Consider the following 18,124-nt stretch of genomic DNA (forward strand, 5'->3'; position numbering starts at 1 on the left):
CGCACGTCAAATCAGCCACTAAGGGGGCCGAATTGGGCCGTCGCAATATCGCAACCATGGCAACAAAGCATTTTCCGCTGCATGACAGACGAGACGGCTAATTTCTCGGTCGACGGCCATCTCGCATTTGCATTTGTATTTGCATACAAGGGTGGCTGGCCGCCCCCGAAGGCCCCCGAGGGACCCCAAGGTGGGATCTGCGTAGTAAGTTCCTTTGGGGGTTCGCAGGACGATGGATGACGACTCTGCTAGCCTGCATACACGTTAACCATGCCGATTGTGTACTAATGTGTACCGTGACGAGGCCGGTAGTGTACTGGCTGACTGACTGATTGAGAAGTCGATGGATCGATAAGAGTTGGGGGATATTTGGTTGCTAGGCACATTTAATTGATTATTGGATAGAATATTTAGCGGGCCACTTTAAGCATCTCCAATCAACGCCAACAAACGGCCGTATCCGAAGCTATCAACCTGGATCTCCACTTGAGAAGGTGGCACGGACAGGGTTCCCTGCAGCCGGAACCGAGAACTAACACACGTGCTCTAAATCCCCATTGGCCGGTTGTCTTTCACCTGCATCCTGCCCCCGACTTTTTGGAAGGCATATCCTGGCATAGTCCCGATTGTCCGACCCCACCGAATCACGATGATAGCTCCGCTCGACCCCCTCTCTGCCTCCTCTTCCCTTCTCAAATCCTGCAATGATTTGCATACAGCTTTACCAATTCTGTTGGTGGACCGATCAGGCTTAGTGAGGTGATGTGCCTGAGATTTCACAAGGCGGTCGAGCCAGATTGTTAGTTATCACCAAGCCATTCGCGCTTACGGTCGTGCTCTCTTACAGAGAAACTTCTTTCAATTGGGAATGAGATGATACCACAGCGTCCAAGAAGCGCTCAATCCTATCCCTTGCTTTGTGGTTGAGCGAAGCTTTTGCCTCCTCGTCGCTGTCTCTGTCTCTCGGGGACTTTATAAACCTCCGTTTGAGCCTCAACAACAATTGATGCTTGGGCCCTCAGGGATTCTTTCTTAGCTGCAGAGATAGACGACATCCGTCTCGAGTCCTTGTACGATTAGCGACACATATTCTATACCTCTTGATATCGCTCTACGCCCCTCGCTCGCAGGCGGAACCGCCAAAGGATCAAGAAGCCAAGGAGCAGTGGTTATCATGTATCGTACTCTCGTTTTCGCCGCGCTTTGGCGCATATCATCTCCTTTACTCGTAGCGAATGGGTCGCCGTGTGGGACACAATGCGGCAACGTTCTTTCCTCGACAACGGACGACATGATCGTCTGCGACGAGTCGGCGTATAGTACCACAACAAATGGTCAAGTCTATGAGGCCTGCATCGGTTGCGAGTCAACAAGCACTTACTCGACAGTTCGTGGCCAACAAAACACCTCAGACTTGCAGTACATGCTCTGTACGCGCTCATCCGTACCCCTGCGCATAAGTCCTAGATTTACTAATTTGCGCCACAGATAATATGCGATATGCCGTCAACGTATGCTTATTCGAAGCTCAAACGAGCCCGTGTATAACTTCGTATGTATCCACGAGGTTCCATCACACGACTATTGCTAATTCCAGTAGCTTCGCCTGTAAAAATATAGAGTCAGCAATCCAATATCAAAACCTCTCGTCTAGTAGCTCGATATATGGTTACTGCGATCAGTGGACCGATTATAACCTCGATAAATGTCATGAGTGCTTGACTTCCGAGGCTAATGGCCATTATCTCAGCAACTGTAAATCTCACCACGAGCCCCTTTGATATGGCATCAGTTAACATAATTCACAGTCATATCGATCCTGGATGGCGCCTGTAATTTAAGGCTCGAGCCGCCGGCCACTATTCCATTGCAAGGCAGCATCTTTTCCACCAACGTCTTGAACGTGACGAGCCCTACGCCTACGGCAACGTTTACGCCCCCAGGCCTCAATGGCCCGTTAGACTCCGGTGCCATCGCTGGTATCGCCGTCGGCGGCCTCGTCGTCATCCTGGCCCTGGTTGGATGCGGGATCGTCCTCAACGGCAAGCGCCGCAGAAAGGCGTACCTCCGACGCCGATCGCAAATCAGCAAGAACTGGCCCCCGGGGCAAGGCGGCGGCGAGATGTACGAGACGCCCATCAGCCAGAAGCCGCTGCGCGGGTGGGAAGACTCGCCCGTCAGCGCGGCCACGCAGTCGACCTTCCCGCCGTACTTTTCCCCCTATACGTCGCAGTACAACAGCCCCGTCAGCGGCGTCGAGGCCCCGGGCAATAGGGCCTGGCCTATGGAGAAGGCGAACAATAACATCGGCATCGCCATCAGCCCCGACCGCGAGGTCCAGTCGCCCTGGGACGATAAGAAGGGCAAGGATAAGGTGGCGGCGGATAACGACGGTTACGAGCTCCAGGAGGGGGTGAATAGCGCGGGCGGCTATGGGTTCCCGATTCCACCGCCCCCGCCCATGGCTTCCGCACCTATGCTGGGTCATCCCGGATATGGCAGGCACGCCCCGCAGAGGGCGCCGCAGGTGGGCGATGATGGGATGGGGAATGCGCTGTGACGGGTGATACCCTGTTTCGTGTTGTTTGCTTTTCTGGCTTGAATTAGTTGTTTGTGTACTAGCATGGCGTTGAGGTATGACATGCTGTTTTGGCAGTAGGTATGTTGGGTTGGAGAGGTAATTGTGATACCACGAAAACGGCGTTGGCGAGGGCCTTGGATCTGCCGGAAGGTAGTTCGGGGATATGATTGTTTTATTATCATGATATGTACTTGTGTATCTGTATAGGTACCAATGGACGACGATTTAAGAGGTGACATTTAGTTGTTCAATTCGAACTCGCGTGTCGGTCACGAGTATCAGGTACCTACCTAGATATGTACCTACTTATTACCTAGGTGACTCGCATTAAAACTGCTGCAGTAAAGAGGGCTATCCATGGTATCGAATCGTAACAAGACGGACTACTAAGTGCTAGTAGGGCCCCTCCCGCACGGTCAGCCAAAATCGACACGCACTTGAGAGCAAGCGCTTCTAGGTTGTGGGAGGTCGCTCGGCTCAGATAGCCGCGGCTTAGCATCTGACGAGGGCTATTACTCCCGGTTTTCACGGGGCGGCGGGAGCACCTAGTTACCTAGGTACCTATGATTCATAGCTTCGTTCATCTTTACACAATTAGGAATTTATCATCCATTCATATCAATTTTAGATGTAACTATGTACTTATGTGTGCAATGGGAAAAGGGGGCTCGGCCAACTCAAAGAATTCAGGTTGCATCGTGTACGCATCTAGCAGTATCGGGGCAATTTGATAAGAAAACATTGATAAACATTTTTACCCCATACTTGAGGTTCGTCGTGTTTCCCTTGTTCCTGTGTACCCTATCCATATTGGCCCTGAGGCGGGAATGTCTCTTGTCCTGGAGGTGGACCTTGTTGATGCTGAGCATCCTGAACCCCTGCGTAATAGCCACCCATGGTTCTAGGACTCCAACCGTGCTGTGTCTTTGGTTATAATGGAATTTGGTCGGCCCTGGTATCTGGGGTTGCCCCGAATAAGGCTGGTATACTGAAGGTGATGGAGCTCCGAGCGAGGATGCTCCGAACCTAAGACCTTGCCCATCCGGCATATAAGGGGTGCCATAGCCCTGTTTATATGGTCCTGGCTTCTAGCGATTGTATTTAGCAGCGATTCGAGTCCTGTGCTCATCAAGCGAGCTTGGATGGCTGCCGCGGAAGGGAGTAGAAGGATTATATGCTAACGGATCTTCCGGTGCTATTCCCTTCCCTTCCCTCCTTCGAATGCCCACCAGGTGCCCATATCTCTCCTGATCCACATCCCGTACGTCTTGTAGATGTATGATGAACTCGAGATACGTATTTGCTACCGTCTCCATATGGCTCACGCCCAAGTGTACTGCGGCATCCGGATCCCTAGTCTTTCTCGTTAGCGCCATGAGCCTCGAACTCAGTTACGAGACCGTTCCGTTTGAAATCTTGCAGTGTCCACCGAGCGAGTAAAACGTCAGCTTCTTTAAGAAGGAGAATCGAACGCCATGTATTCACAAGGGCAGAATTGGTTTCCAGTGCAGTTTCAACCTCTCGTGCCGTTGTACCAAGGTCCCCTAGAAGTTCATATGATCAACCCTTCGGTGTATATGAAGATGGATATCAATAGCTACCACATGTTATCTGGAAAAGGGGTCTGTTGAACAGCTTAGCAATACCCTCTTTGAAATCGTCATGGTTAAGCTTAACTGTCAAAGGCTTTTTCCTTTTGTTCGGTTGGTGTCTCTTCTTCTCTCTTCTTCCTAGATTCTCCTAGATTCATAAGCTCGTGAATGTTAAGTTTTGCTATAACCTCGTTAGCTGGGAACGAAAGTTAGTAGACTACTGAGCTGAAGACACAATGTCGCTCCCACTAAATGGAAATAAAACCTAGCCTAGCTCCTACTACGGAGAACAAAGCTAAAAACCCGATATGTCATTTGATGACTCTCTCGTCGTCATGTACATAGGTAAAAGGAGGTAAGCATGTCCCTACCCAGCTAGGTAGATAGTACTTAAGCCCTTGCATCGCTTCAGTAACATCGACACATGCCCCTCGACGTCCAACTCGCCATATGTTGGCTCGTTGGCTTCTACCTCCTTTCATTTGTCTCCCAACTGGCACTCATTGATTGATAACCCACTCCTGCTCTTTTCCTCAATTCTTCACACTCATTACCGCAAACCACCACTTGAAAAGCAAAGTGAAAGTATCATGCCTTTTCAAAACCCCCTTGTGTTAAGCTTGACTGCGCTGACCGTCACGCTGATCATCATGGTCTGGCGCAAACTCTGCCCGACCCCGTGCCCCGGCATTCCATATAACCAAAAGTCAGCCGGCCGCATCACCGGCGACATTCCCGACCCGGAGTTGAAGGCCCAGAAGCGCTTGTGGGCTGACGTGATGGGCTCCGAGTTCCTGCACAAGGCCGCGGCGCCGAACATCTATAAAGCCACTCTCGAACTACTAGACCTTTGGCAACTCAAAGCATCGACTGTATATAGAGTCCAGCCTTTTAGTGTCCACGAAGACTTCCAGAACGCGGCTCTGGATGCCATTTGGGTCGCCGTTGTCGGTGAAGAGCCTGGAGTAACGAGGCACGAGATACACACATTGCGAAGTCAAAACGCCGGCTATACCAACACGGACAATGGCGCAAGCTTGAGTGAGCCTCCTCGTGGTATCTTCCTGATGGAAGAGGTTGCATACATCGCGGACACAATAGCTTCCAGAAGAGCTTAAAACCATGCGTGCGACGGGAAAGATTTTTCGGCAGCCAGATATGCTGTATGCGAGAGTAAAAGCTCTGTAGAAACAAAGGTAGATATATGTAGGTAACATCTCCTTATGGCGTCTGACACAGATAAGTGGGATTTGGCGAAGGGGACACTGATTGGCTAGGTTCAAAATATCAAGCTGAAACAGCGTCCGCAGTTACAGCGGCATAGGTCATGAGCTCAGCGTAAGGCTAGCCCTATGCGTTACCTAGGCGGCGTACCAGCAGACCACTAATCATAGATAGATGCCCGCACGGATCCTCCCGAAAATTTTCGATCTGATTTCTGATTTGCCCCATATTCTATCAATCTGAATGGCACTATTTACCGACATGTAGTAAGTACCTATCTAATTATGTAAAGCAGGGATCTCAGCATAACAAATGCGCTCAAGATTCAAGGGCGAGAGAGTCTACCTCGCCGAACTCACGCTTGTTCAAACCTTACCATTTAGCGCTTCAACTCGTCAAATAACCGCGTCTGAAGATACAACTCGAGCTATTGCCGGAAAGTTTGGTCTGGCAGATGCATTTGACACAAAGGTAGGATGTTATCGGCAGTCTTCACGATATTACAAGTAAAAGCGAGAATATACGCTTGGAGGCTGAAAAGGCCGATATGTTGCAGTCTACAACGAATTGGAGAGAGGCTAAACAGCGTACCTAGTAAGGACTGTAATAATAATAAGTGCCATGTGGAATCACTGATGATCGTGAGTTGATGTTAGCTTTCCAGGTCACAAGGAACTTGTCAACTGACAAGAAACCCTCATAGACAACCAAAAGAAACTGATGCAGAACCAAGACTCACATGTTGATAATCTCGCGAAGACCTATCAAGCTATAAACGAGGTATATAATCTCATATGAGAATACGAGAAGAATCAAGAGCAAAAGTGGCAAGGTGAACCTGAGTTATGCTATAATCTTCGTTATCATTAGGCTCTCAGAAAGGTTTACTAAACAGAACTACCTACGCTCGAGAAGCAAGACATTCCGGCTAGCGAAAGTGTCATGACAGAGTTACTTGTCGCGAATGCTCGGTTCTGTGAATGGATGATCTCGCCTATGCCCAAAGAATTGTTGATACAAAGGAATCTTACCGGAAACTGTCAGATATCCACCCAGTCCATCTTTTGCTCGACTGTCCTGCAAGCCCTTAGAGAAAACTCCAGGTTTATCTCGCTCTTATACTTCTGTGGCCTCCATTGCAACTACGAAGATCCATATTCAGGACCGCGTGGCATGATGATGAGTTTCGTCGCACGATTGATCCTACAATGGAACTTCGATACGACAGGAGTAGACCAAGCCATGGACTTTCTATGGGACGAATGCAGCGACGAACCAGACATTAACGATCTTTGCACCTTAGTGAGCTAGTTAGTCGACCAGCTTCCCGCCGACATGACTGTTTTCTGCATTATTGATGGTATCAATGCGTATGAAAAGGAAGGCTACCTTGAAGATCTTGTTCACGGGTTAGCGTGGATCTTAGACTTGACTATTGATACACGTGTCAACGCCACTATTAAGATCCTTATCACAAGTTCATGTTGCACTTTGGAGGTGCGGGAAGGATTTCACGATGATGCCGTCCTAGCAGCTTAGGTATGGCTGGCCAGCTGGGATTAAGTGGGGAAGCAAATCAACGTCTCCTTCAACACAGGATGTTGAAAGTCTTTAGAAACGAAAGGGATTAATTCCAAATTTGGATGCTTTCGTAATATCAACCAATCGGACACGGAACATCTTCACGTTTATGTCATAATAACCTAAGACGGGTTGCTGCATTGTGTTTCTGATTACCTAGGCATACTATTGATATTCCTTCTCCCTCGCTAGGTACTTGCCGATGTTAGTTCACTATTTCGCGCAAACTCCACGGTCTTTTCTTCATTGGCAATTGTCGGTACGCTTCGTACGGTACGTATAACGTACACCGCAATTGCAATGTAACCAAATGGCCTAAAAAAAGCGCCGCATGGCGAGCGCACAGCATTAAAACAAGAATTTTCCAGATTAATATAACCCATCGGGCATGCTACTAACTATTATAGTCTGACTAAACGCTACTTAATATGGTCAGCTATATAGGCACGTATTTGACGGGCTGGGCAGTGTTGGAGCTGTAGAAGGATGGCACAGCCCCTTAGCGCTAACAGCCGGAATATTTGGTTACATTCAGTTCACCATTGATCTCGTCCTCCCCCTTTAGCCAATTATCTCCATTGGTTACGTGTTACGGACTAGGAGATAATTGGAAGAGTCGTCCGAACTATGACGGTTCCAACACACGCCATGTCTTATCTCATTCCTTGAATGGGTAGTAGCTTGGTATCTATTGAGTAGGGCTACTGAAACCCATATGACTTATCCCTCTACACCTCTCAACTCTGTTTTTGTCAGGTTTAAACGAGTCGTATCCGCTAATTGAATGCCATAATTTTGTAGATTTACCTGCGCAAGTTACCTATTATGGTTTGATCACTATGGAGGAATTCGATTACGTGGTAGTAGGTGCTGGTAAGTACCTATCAAACTTCCTCCCTCTGTCTCGTGGAGGCAGACAAGTGAACCGCTGAGTTAATACGCACATAGGATTCCACGGTTTGGCCGCTGCGAAGCAGTTTCACTGTCTAAATCCCAACAGGACAATAGCAGTTTTCGACGGACAGTCGACGCTAGGTGGAAAATGGGCTGTAAACCGGCTGTTCCCAGGGCTAAAGAGCAATAACCTCCTCGGAACCTATGAGTATCCCGACTTTCCAATGAGCAGTGAGAAATTCAATGTCCAGCCCGGAGAGCATATTCCCGGCGAAGTGATCAACGCCTATCTTAAGGCGTATGCCGAGGAATTCGACATCATCAACTCCGTACGGTTAGAAACTCCGGTTCTCGCCGCAGAGCACCAAGACACGGTGGAGGGTGGGTGGATTTTAACCGTGCAGCCACCAAAACAAGCCCAGGTCAAGGTTTTTGCTCGGCGGCTCATTATAGCTACGGGCTTGTTGTCAGAACCCTTCATGCCGCGATTTAAGGGACAAGATGAATTTGGCGGGAAGATATTCCACAGCAGGGACTTCCCGCAGAATAGCGACACCCTGAATGCGAAAACTGTCACAGTCTTCGGGGCTGGAAAGTCCGGCTGGGATGCTGTGTATCAATACGCATCGGCCGGTGTTAAGGTTCATTGGGTCATAAGATGTGCGTTTTTCATGACTTCTCAACAAATCACATCATATACTAAACAGAAGAGCAGCAAGTGGCCATGGACCCGTATGGATTGCGCCGCCGTACGTCACCCCCTTTAAGAAATGGATTGAAAAGCTATCGAGTAAGTATAACGTGACTACTTTCTTCGCCTGTATACCTATATACTATTTAAGATATTTTCATTTTCAAGCTTCTGACTTCCCAATCTAGATACACGCTTTCTCACTTGGTTCAGTCCATGTATCTGGGGTGACGCCGACGGCTATGTAGGTATTCGAAACTTTTATCATCGCACACCGATCGGCAGGTTCATAGTGGACCGTTTCTGGAACATACTCAGTCAGGACGTTATTGGACTTAATAAATTCGACTCGCATCCAGATACTGCTAAATTGAAGCCCTGGCTAGAAGTCATGTTTACGGGATGTAGCTATAGTATTCTGAATTATGAACAGGATATTTTCGAGCTCATCAAGAGCGATAAGGTCGAAATACACATCGGTGAGATATCCAACTTGAGTCTAGGAAAGGTTCACCTTTCGGACGGAACTGAGTTCGAATCCGAGGCTTTCCTTGCGAATACTGGCTGGAAACATGTGCCGCCCATGAAATTTCTGCCAGAAGGAATTGAAAAGGAACTTGGCATCCCTCACGAAGTGGTAGATCAGGCACCTCCAGAGGATCTGGCAAACCAGCGCGCTTTGATCGAGCGCGCCGACCGAGAGATCTTACAGCGTTTTCCAAGACTCAAGAGACAGCCGGTTTGGAATAGGGATTTTGTTCCTTTATCCGATCAGAAGGGAATTGTTGCTGAGGCGACATCTCGCACATCCCTGACGCCTTATATGCTATATCGGTTCCTGATACCGCCATCTCCTCGGTTCTTACGCTCCCGCGATGTTGCATTTATAGGATTACAGACAAACTTTAGCAATATCATTACGGCACATATTAGTGCGCTTTGGATCAACGCCTATTTTGAGGGACAGTTAACAATTGATCCCGCAAAGGCGGTTGACAACGAGGAGGCTGTAGCGAAGCTACAGTATGAGACAATGCTACACAATCGATTCGGCAAATGGCGTTATCCCACTGAATGGGGCAACAAGGGCCCTAACTTTATCTTCGATGCTGTTCCGTATCTCGATCTACTCCAACACGACCTCGGCTTAAACCCGCACAAAAAGGGGGGCATGTTAGTAGAGATGTACAGTCCTTACGGACCTGAAGATTATCGTAACGTCAACGAAGAGTGGCTACAGAAACTCAAAGAAGGCCAAGCTTCTAAAGGAACCGATCGTTCATAACGCCGCAGCTATGACGTCTTTACACGATGAAATAGTTGGGATTTATATGTTCTACCCCCCTATTCTTATTCTACTATCAACGGTGGCATTGGCCGTAATCCCTATATCCTACTCTGGTGTGCAGATATCTATATCCATACTTGAAGTAGAGTCTGACCCCTAAAAGGTATGACACAACGTTGGCGTATTCGTCGAAAATTGACGGTCTTATATCCTGCTATATGAGTCCTCAATTCCCAATTCTAATTTTGTCGATTTATATAATACTATTTTCGTCATCCATGTTAATCCTAGAATCGCCTGAGTTTCGCCCATCGGTGGTATAATCATTTAGTCTTCGTGAGGTGAATGCATATGTAGATCGCCTATGAAAGGTTGTATGTTTTCGGGTCCATCTCATCCAGGGGGGCGGTTGAAGATTTATAATCCCAAAAGGCCAACACAGGAACCCCAAGTCTGGTTCAATGAACTAGTGTAGGACTGACCCTTGCTGCATATACATATGTGATCTACAGTAACATAACCAGAAAAACACTACAGATTCTAAACCAACGGCATATAAATTTGAACCCAGCCTTAGCCCGCCAAAACTTATCTTCTCACACCGACAACACCTGTGTGTTCTACTTCAACTACGTCCTGACACCTTCATTCAAGATGAATATCAACCAAGAAGGGTTCCAACGTCGCTTAGGTGCTCTGCAGAAAATACTACAGCAGTACAACTTGAAGGTAAGCCGTCATTAGTAGATCGACGTCAAAGGTGTAATCTCACATATCTGCCAAGTCGACGCAAGTAACTCCGATTGCCTACGTTGAGCACTGCCCCTTTCATTTCAACAATTTCATTTACAAGGTGGATCTCGAGGCACCGGCAGTTCCGGCAACATTCGCTAGGCAACAGCCATGTACTTCGGCTCCGCCTCAGGAAGGCGTCACGGCGCTAGTAATCCGCATGAGCAACCCTCTTGCCGAGGGGCTTAACAATGCCAATCGCGTCGAAAACGATATAGCTGCGCAGCACCTCGCGCGCCAATCCATCAAAGACGCCGGCTTACCCCCCGTGGTGCCCGCGGTTTACGCCTGGGCTCCTTGCAGATACCCCGATGTGCCAGGCGAGGACGGGTTCGGGTGGACAATGAGCGAGTTCAAGCCAGGCTCCGACCTGGATGCTCAGTTTCCTTCGCTAACTCTCGACGATGCCGTAGACGTAATCCGACAGCTAGCGAAATTCTTCGCCGCCATCCAAAGTGCTAAGATACCCGAAACAGTGACCACATTTGGAGCACTGACTGTAGACGATAGCGGTGCCATCACAGGCGGACAACCACCGCTTCTAAAAGGGGGGCCGTTCAGCTCGTATGCGGAATATTGGACTGCTATTCTCAAAGCGAAGTTAAGCGAAGCGGACGAAAGCCCGTTGCTAAAAGGATGGAAAGACGGAGGTGTGCGGGAACGAATCGACAAATTCCTCGCATCAGGCGGCGTAGACAAAGTTCTAGAGAGCGTTGACACTGACAAGAGGGTTCTGGTACACGGAGACCTAAGTGCGTTGTGAACCATACTATTACATCCTGGGACGACTCCATAAGCTGACATATCTGTAGCTTTGAACAACCTACTATATGACAGCGCAACTAAGCGCATCACATCTATTCTCGACTTCGACTGGTCGGGTGTCACACATCCCTGTGACGAGTTTCTGACGGGACTTTGGGATATAGGGGGAGGTATCCACGAGAGGAACGAAAAGTTCTTGCCAATGCTTCTATCGGGCGATTTCAGCACTCAACTTGAAGGGCTATCAGCCGATGAGGCCAGAAAGTGGGAGGTAGCCAAAGCTTGGGACAAGGCCATCGCCGAAGCGGGCGCCATAAGACCAAGTGATATTGCTGGCGTGGATCGTATACAAGCATTAAAAGACCTGGAGGACTCGCTATGCCCATTCGAATTGGCTAACGAGGTTATGCTGAAGCGTAAGTCGGACGAGGAGAAGCTCAAGAAGAAAAATGAGATGGAGATGAAGATTCTGAAGTGGCTGGAGACTTATGACACTGCTTAGTGAGGCTGAGTATGAGACACGATGTATGGATGGCGATATCTATTTTGGATAGTAGCCATAGTATACTGAATACTAACCACAGCCATCTAGAGAATCTTGTTATGAGATTTGATGTCAGAGATACTTTGGCCTTGGGAAAAAGAAACGGAGGAATATTAGAAGTGGGGCGATAATTGGCTTGCACTAGGCCATGCTATCGATAATCCCATTTAGTATTAGCGCCGGCTGGAGCTGTTGGATTGGATCAATCAACGGTTACTCTTTTCCCCACACAACGGTGCTAGAAAAATTTTGGAGCTTTCTCTTTTTTTTTTCCAATTCGCAGAGTTCGCAAAGCGTCTCGATCCAACTTCCCAAACTCCATCTGCCATTGCCATTGGAACAAAATAGTTCCTTTCTTCCCGCCAACACCGTCGTGAGTGTGTTTATATACCCATAACAGGTAAATCCTACGACTGGCAAAAATGGCAACCAAAGAGGATATTAAGCCCAAGGAGGACGAGTTCTCAATCAAGCCGACCGCGGTCACTCCGTCTGTTGACACGAGCACATGGCCGTTGTTGCTGAAGAACTACGACAAACGTACGTGAATTGAATTAAAAAGAAGCTTATCATTGATCTCCGATACTGATTTCACTGCTTAGTTCTTGTCCGAACTGGACATTTCACTCCCATTCCCAATGGTAGTTCGCCTTTGACTCGAGACCTCAAGTCGTACATTAGCTCCGGTGTTATCAATCTCGATAAACCCTCCAACCCTTCCAGTCACGAAGTCGTTGCTTGGGTGAAGAGAATTTTACGGTATGGTGTCCTGATCTAGAATCGATTGAGATGTTGAATATTTTCGTGAGACTAATTCCGCCATTCTAGTGTTGAGAAGACTGGCCACAGTGGTACCCTTGATCCCAAGGTTACCGGTTGCTTGATTGTTTGCGTTGACCGTGCTACTCGACTGGTCAAATCCCAACAAGGTGCGGGAAAGGAATATGTCGCCGTTATTCGACTACACGACAAGCTTCCCGGCGGAGAAGCGCAATTCTCCCGAGCACTGGAGACATTGACCGGTGCTCTATTCCAACGACCTCCTCTAATCTCCGCTGTGAAGCGACAACTCCGTATCCGAACTATCCACGAGAGTCGAGTTATCGAGTTTGACAATGACCGCCATCTTGGTATTTTCTGGGTCAGCTGCGAGGCAGGTACATACATCCGAACTTTATGCGTGCATATGGGTCTTTTACTAGGTGTCGGTGCCCACATGCAAGAGCTACGACGTGTGCGAAGTGGTGCTATGGACGAGACGAAAGACCTAGTCACGCTCCACGATGTCCTCGATGCGCAATGGATGATGGACAATACTCGAGACGAATCCTACCTCCGCAAGGTCATCGCTCCTCTCGAGACACTCCTTACCTCCTACAAGAGAATTGTCGTCAAGGATAGTACTGTCAACGCCATTTGCTATGGTGCGAAGCTTATGATTCCTGGTCTCCTACGATATGGTGTGTTATTACCCCAGTTTGCTCCCTAAGCTTTCATTAAAACTAACAGCATATTCTAGAGGATGGAATTGAGGTGCACGAGGAAGTAGTCTTGATGACTACGAAGGGTGAGGCCATTGCTCTCGGTATTGCCATGATGTCGACGGTTGAGATGTCCTCTTGCGATCACGGTGTAGTGGCGAAGGTGAAGCGATGTATTATGGAGCGTGACCTATACCCTCGCCGGTGGGGCTTGGGTCCTACTGCTACCGAGAAGAAGAAGCTGAAGGCATCCGGAAAACTGGATAAGTTCGGACGAGCGAACGAGTCTACCCCCGCCAAGTGGACAGCCGAGTACAAGGACTACAGTGCACCGGCCGATGCTGCAGCACCAGCACCAGCACCGGCTGCTGATGTTTCGATGACAGAAGCTCCCGCCTCAGCTCCTGCACCCGACACCCCGTCCGCACCCACGCCTGCGGCTGATGACGACAAGAAGAAGCGTAAGAAGCACGACGGCGAGACGGCAGAGGAGAAGGCAGAACGCAAGAAGCGAAAGGCCGAGAAGAAAGCGGCCAAAGAGGCCAAGCGCACCTCACTAGGCAAACAGGCCGACTCCGACTCGGAATAAAACAAGTACCTCGAATTACGGGTCGAATCTCTCCTGAGTAGCATCTGCTTGATACCTTTGGTCGGTCGGTCATTGCCTCATTGCATGTAAATGCATTTGCTTACGGCGTTATCTGCTGTATTATACAGTTTCTGAGGGTCAGGAAAATCGGCGTTTAGGAAGTTTTACCTTTTTTTCATTGCCAAGTATCATGAGGGCTCGATGTCGGGGATGATGAAGTGCGGATCCTGAATCGAAGTAGATAGCAGGAAACACCGCAAATTTGCACATATGAAGTGTTCACATGACCCCGGGCTTGTGTAGACCTGGCGATTAGTATTCCTTGAGTGATTTGATGAGGCTATTGTCGTCAAATATGCATCTACTTTATCAAATTCTTGGCTTAGCCAAGTGGTTGCCGCTTTAGTATGGATAACGCAGCTCGACATGAGAAAGTTGCTAGGAAATACCATATGGGCTGTGCTGGCTGTGCTAGCTGTGCTACGAAGTCGTGTTACCGCAAAGGCGCTTTTCCTAACTCTACTATGAATTACCTCGTAATCTTAATAGTCTTCAGGCTGTACGCTGGTGATTTCGTTATCTGGTCAATAAGCAGGCATATCGAGCGCCTCTTAATAATACCTAGTTCGCCACTCAATAAAGTAAAGAAACTCTTAGCTCCTGCCCTATACGTCGTGTTGGCAAGTTTCCCAACATTAGGTACGCTGTTCAGCTCGTAGTAGCTGAATTACAGTGTAGACTATGGCGTCAGTTAGTTACACACGAGTCCTAGACGAGCGTACATACACCTTCCCGTGTAAGTAGGTCGCTCAGGTCTTAGTCGTTCAAACCTTGTTTTCCCCTACCCTTCAACTTTCCTCGACCTTACTTGTGTTCTGGACCAAAATTGTCCGAGACTGTGGTCACTTCCCCGGTCGGGTATTGCCCTAGGTAGTAATACACGAATGCGCCTCACTCGTGTGGGGAAGGTCCTCTCCGTAGGACGCTCCCTCGTGCTTCCGCCCGCCTTGCGAAAATCGCAGTGCTGAGGTCATAATATCCAATGCCGTGCGCGAGGCGAGAATGTCTCGCACTCCGGAGGTATAAATGAATCAATCTCGGGGAACACAGAGATATTAGATTCATGGTTTTGTGGTTCCAGATTCGAATAATTATCGTAGGCACGATTAAGCCCCTATTGTTGAGTTGTATGAACTGTATAAGAGATGGCCGTAAATACATATCTGCGTCGATATTGCAGGTGGTTATATAGGCAAGCTTGTTCGCCTATATCTTACCGCTTTTTAGCCCTTGCTGTCGCCTGATTCAGTTAGGTGGACATATTCCATGGAGTGTATCTACGTAGGACTTGTTGGCTATGGGGCAGGAGGCAGGAGGCAGGGCGTAGAATATTACACTGGAACATTTCCTCGGTCCGTTCGCCCTAACGCGAGTAACCCGTTAAAATCCGAACGCCAGGGACTGAATTAGGTTAATGACCTCAGTCGCCTATATGTTTACTCACCTAAGTAGATAAACGATAAATTTCATGGTCTGACAAGACGGCGAGAGTCGCACCTGGACTGGATATTCCCAGCTTGAAAGATGCTTCCAAATATGCTTAAAGGCCTTAAAAGGGCCGCAGAACGATCAGTTTCTGCAAGGAGGGTCGTCCAGGGTATGGGTTCACTGAAATCAGCCGCAATGCCGCATTGCCGCATTGGATCCGCACAGGCATTGGTCCAAAATTCCCATACATTGGGCGCATGGGAAGATCAAAACAAAGTTTAGTGAAGATCATCAACCATTGACTCTGCCAATGTCACCATGCCTGGCGACCAGCTTCTTTTCAGGGGGGTTGCCGCTAAAATCGGGTGCTATGCCATGGTCACGGCCAGATTTGGCATAGCGTTCGGCAGTTGTGCATAAGTAAAATTAGACGACTACGACGACTTCACCTCGTAGATTCGAGTCTCCTTTACCATGTAAGAAATCAGACGAGACTTGGACGGATAAGCACTTTAAGTCTTTTGCGCCCGGGTGTTGATTGGCCTGAATTATCACCACGCCTACAAGCTTGTGCGGTGGCACAGAGGTTAACTTGACGCTCGTTAGCATCTAGAAGGGCGAACATAATTGGACAATCTGTAGCTAGCATTGCACGAGCCATGCAATTCAATTTAGTGAAGCCTTACGTATTGTACCAAAATTACAGGGAAATAAAGGGATGAGCAAGGCCATACCTATCACATCGACTTGATACTCAGAGCTGTCATACTTCTACTTGCGGGCATTCTAGAGGCCAACGGCCCGCTGTTTTCGTGTCGAGCCATGTCCAAAACCGATACTGCTCGAGTATCAGATGTTGGTAATAATGTATGGCAATGCATAAACCCCGGCCTGCTGGACATCCAAGTTTTTTGTTTTTTGAGTCAAGTAGTCGACCTAAGGCTCCACGACAGGCGGATATTGGATAATTCGTTTCTCTTATCCCTTTTCTTTCTATGTTCTGTCCTACCAAGTGGCGTCAAGGAGCGTGTGAGTTTCTGATTTGACCCCGCCAGTTACACTGCTGTCAGCCGCACGAATTCAAGCCATATTCTTTACCGCAAGACTGCGTGTGCGTCTAGTAGGGGGGAACAAGAAAGGGAGACTTGCGTCGATACACTCGGTCTAATATCATGGGCCTTTACCGTCGTATTTTTATATAATACGGATGAGCGCCGGCCCATGCATTCCGAATTCACTAGCCAAGGGCGGTCCATTTATCTGATCCATAGATCGGCTGTCAGATTCAAGTCAGCCCAGTTCTCGCATCATCTCTCGTTGGTTTTAAGTTAGGTCTTTGGCACCCACCCCGTTCCAATTGCCTTGCTCGACATGCAAGCTGTTGGGAAATGATGTTTCTCTATACGCTTGCAGCCACCGCGCTGTCATTCTCTCTTATATCCGCGTCGGTGATTCGAAGGAACGAGGCTCCGGTATTCAACCAACAATTCGCCGATCCGTCGGTGATTGAAGAGGCGGACGGCACATGGTACGCTTTCGGGACGGCAGGTAACGGCAAACATGTACAAGTCGCCATAGGGGACTGTCTCTATGGAGACTGGAATCTCCTAAACGACACCGACGCGCTTCTCAGGCCTGCCGCCTGGACCACCGGACGCAATACTTGGGCGCCTGATGTGCGCCGGTTGGCGGACGGATCCTATGTTATGTACTACAGCGGCGAGGTAGCTCAGGACCCTTCCCACCATTGCATCGGAACGGCTGTATCGAACACGGTATACGGCCCATACGTTCCCGACGACGAGCCTTTCGCCTGCGATCTCAGCGTCGGCGGTTCCATTGACCCCTCCGGGTTTCAAGATGCTGACGGCAGAAGATACGTCCTATACAAGATCGACGGGAACAGTGTTGGACACGGCGGTAGCTGCGGCAATACCGTGGAGCCGATCGTGCCTACGCCGATTATGCTTCAAGAGGTCGAACAAGATGGCGTAACAAAGATTGGCGACGCAATTCAGATCTTTGACCGTACCGACGAAGACGGCCCGTTGGTAGAGGCACCGAGTGTGGTGCTCACTGCTGAAGGGATGTACATCCTGTTTTTCAGCAGCGGGTGCTACTTGGAGCCAACCTACAACGTCAACTACGCGACGGCATCCAGCCTGACAGGCCCGTACGAGCGAGCCGACGACCCGATGATCAGGACGGGAGAGTACAACTTGCAAGCACCCGGCGGCGCCACTGCCGTAAATGTCAGGAACCAGGTCGGTATAGCTTACCATGCGAATTGCCCAGCAGGACGGTGTTTGCACACGTCGCCCACCATAATCAAGGGCCGACAGGTGAAAGTGGTGGTATAGAGCACCGTCGGACGCCATTATGCGGATTTGCAGAGGATGATGAAAGTTTGTATTGGACCTGGGTGGCTCAACGAATTCCGAGATATCCATGGGCGAGTGTGAACAGCGTACGCTTAGAAAATTGGGGAGCGAGGAGTTAGGAGATGGCTTAGTCGACACTTGTCGCCCTAGAGGTGTTACCAATTGGGGGGAATAGGCTTCGATACTTCATTTTTTAATGCCCTTTAGATCTTTAGATTTGGGAATGAAAGCCA

The 18,124-nt window shown here is 48.9% G+C and overlaps 7 protein-coding genes across 7 annotated transcripts; all 7 read left to right on the forward strand.

The window, feature by feature from the left end:
* The first annotated feature begins 640 nt into the window (after positions 1-640).
* Positions 641-3,203, forward strand: F4807DRAFT_404375 (uncharacterized protein). The gene is made up of 4 exons (XM_047996112.1): positions 641-1,430; positions 1,489-1,552; positions 1,601-1,755; positions 1,809-3,203. The coding sequence occupies exons 1-4, from the start codon at positions 1,175-1,177 to the stop codon at positions 2,558-2,560; spliced, it is 1,227 nt and encodes a 408-aa protein (XP_047859256.1). The 5' UTR covers positions 641-1,174; the 3' UTR covers positions 2,561-3,203.
* Positions 3,204-4,392: 1,189 nt separating this feature from the next.
* Positions 4,393-5,481, forward strand: F4807DRAFT_7292 (uncharacterized protein). The gene has a single exon (XM_048003406.1). It carries the CDS (start codon positions 4,764-4,766, stop codon positions 5,289-5,291), a length of 528 nt encoding a protein of 175 aa, XP_047859257.1. The 5' UTR covers positions 4,393-4,763; the 3' UTR covers positions 5,292-5,481.
* Positions 5,482-5,618: 137 nt separating this feature from the next.
* Positions 5,619-6,985, forward strand: F4807DRAFT_404382 (uncharacterized protein). The gene is made up of 2 exons (XM_047996113.1): positions 5,619-6,245; positions 6,303-6,985. The coding sequence occupies exon 2, from the start codon at positions 6,340-6,342 to the stop codon at positions 6,706-6,708; it is 369 nt and encodes a 122-aa protein (XP_047859258.1). The 5' UTR covers positions 5,619-6,245; positions 6,303-6,339; the 3' UTR covers positions 6,709-6,985.
* Positions 6,986-7,817: 832 nt separating this feature from the next.
* F4807DRAFT_449272 (FAD/NAD(P)-binding domain-containing protein) lies at positions 7,818-9,848 on the forward strand (the record flags this gene model as incomplete). Its single annotated transcript, XM_048000007.1, has 4 exons — positions 7,818-7,851; positions 7,927-8,532; positions 8,588-8,662; positions 8,752-9,848. 4 exons carry the CDS (start codon positions 7,818-7,820, stop codon positions 9,846-9,848), a joined length of 1,812 nt encoding a protein of 603 aa, XP_047859259.1.
* Positions 9,849-10,202: 354 nt separating this feature from the next.
* F4807DRAFT_7380 (uncharacterized protein) lies at positions 10,203-12,005 on the forward strand. Its single transcript, XM_048003421.1, has 3 exons — positions 10,203-10,580; positions 10,636-11,395; positions 11,456-12,005. Exons 1-3 carry the CDS (start codon positions 10,506-10,508, stop codon positions 11,908-11,910), a joined length of 1,290 nt encoding a protein of 429 aa, XP_047859260.1. The 5' UTR covers positions 10,203-10,505; the 3' UTR covers positions 11,911-12,005.
* A 197-nt stretch (positions 12,006-12,202) lies between these two features.
* Positions 12,203-14,226, forward strand: F4807DRAFT_7407 (putative rRNA pseudouridine synthase). Its single transcript, XM_048003425.1, has 4 exons — positions 12,203-12,492; positions 12,555-12,711; positions 12,781-13,412; positions 13,472-14,226. Exons 1-4 carry the CDS (start codon positions 12,375-12,377, stop codon positions 14,020-14,022), a joined length of 1,458 nt encoding a protein of 485 aa, XP_047859261.1. The 5' UTR covers positions 12,203-12,374; the 3' UTR covers positions 14,023-14,226.
* Positions 14,227-16,724: 2,498 nt separating this feature from the next.
* On the forward strand, positions 16,725-18,010 carry F4807DRAFT_7467 (glycoside hydrolase family 43 protein). The gene has a single exon (XM_048003432.1). It carries the CDS (start codon positions 16,899-16,901, stop codon positions 17,868-17,870), a length of 972 nt encoding a protein of 323 aa, XP_047859262.1. The 5' UTR covers positions 16,725-16,898; the 3' UTR covers positions 17,871-18,010.
* The last annotated feature ends 114 nt before the right edge of the window (positions 18,011-18,124 follow it).

The sequence above is a fragment of the Annulohypoxylon truncatum genome (assembly GCF_022578515.1).
Source record: "Annulohypoxylon truncatum strain CBS 140777 unplaced genomic scaffold F4807scaffold_1, whole genome shotgun sequence".
Lineage (NCBI taxonomy): Eukaryota > Fungi > Ascomycota > Sordariomycetes > Xylariales > Hypoxylaceae > Annulohypoxylon > Annulohypoxylon truncatum.

Excerpts from the sequence above, each read along its gene's own strand:
- F4807DRAFT_7407 (XM_048003425.1), top strand. The coding sequence starts at position 12,375 with ATGGCAACCAAAGAGGATATTAAGCCCAAGGAGGACGAGTTCTCAATC. Across the intron at positions 12,493-12,554 it reads GCTGAAGAACTACGACAAAC|TTCTTGTCCGAACTGGACAT; the intron begins GTACGTGAATTG and ends TTCACTGCTTAG. Across the intron at positions 13,413-13,471 it reads TCCTGGTCTCCTACGATATG|AGGATGGAATTGAGGTGCAC; the intron begins GTGTGTTATTAC and ends AGCATATTCTAG.
- F4807DRAFT_404382 (XM_047996113.1), top strand. The coding sequence starts at position 6,340 with ATGACAGAGTTACTTGTCGCGAATGCTCGGTTCTGTGAATGGATGATC.
- F4807DRAFT_7292 (XM_048003406.1), top strand. The coding sequence starts at position 4,764 with ATGCCTTTTCAAAACCCCCTTGTGTTAAGCTTGACTGCGCTGACCGTC.
- F4807DRAFT_7380 (XM_048003421.1), top strand. The coding sequence starts at position 10,506 with ATGAATATCAACCAAGAAGGGTTCCAACGTCGCTTAGGTGCTCTGCAG. Across the intron at positions 10,581-10,635 it reads TACAGCAGTACAACTTGAAG|TCGACGCAAGTAACTCCGAT; the intron begins GTAAGCCGTCAT and ends ATATCTGCCAAG. Across the intron at positions 11,396-11,455 it reads TCTGGTACACGGAGACCTAA|CTTTGAACAACCTACTATAT; the intron begins GTGCGTTGTGAA and ends ACATATCTGTAG.
- F4807DRAFT_404375 (XM_047996112.1), top strand. The coding sequence starts at position 1,175 with ATGTATCGTACTCTCGTTTTCGCCGCGCTTTGGCGCATATCATCTCCT. Across the intron at positions 1,553-1,600 it reads ACGAGCCCGTGTATAACTTC|CTTCGCCTGTAAAAATATAG; the intron begins GTATGTATCCAC and ends TAATTCCAGTAG. Across the intron at positions 1,756-1,808 it reads TGGCCATTATCTCAGCAACT|TCATATCGATCCTGGATGGC; the intron begins GTAAATCTCACC and ends CATAATTCACAG.
- F4807DRAFT_7467 (XM_048003432.1), top strand. The coding sequence starts at position 16,899 with ATGATGTTTCTCTATACGCTTGCAGCCACCGCGCTGTCATTCTCTCTT.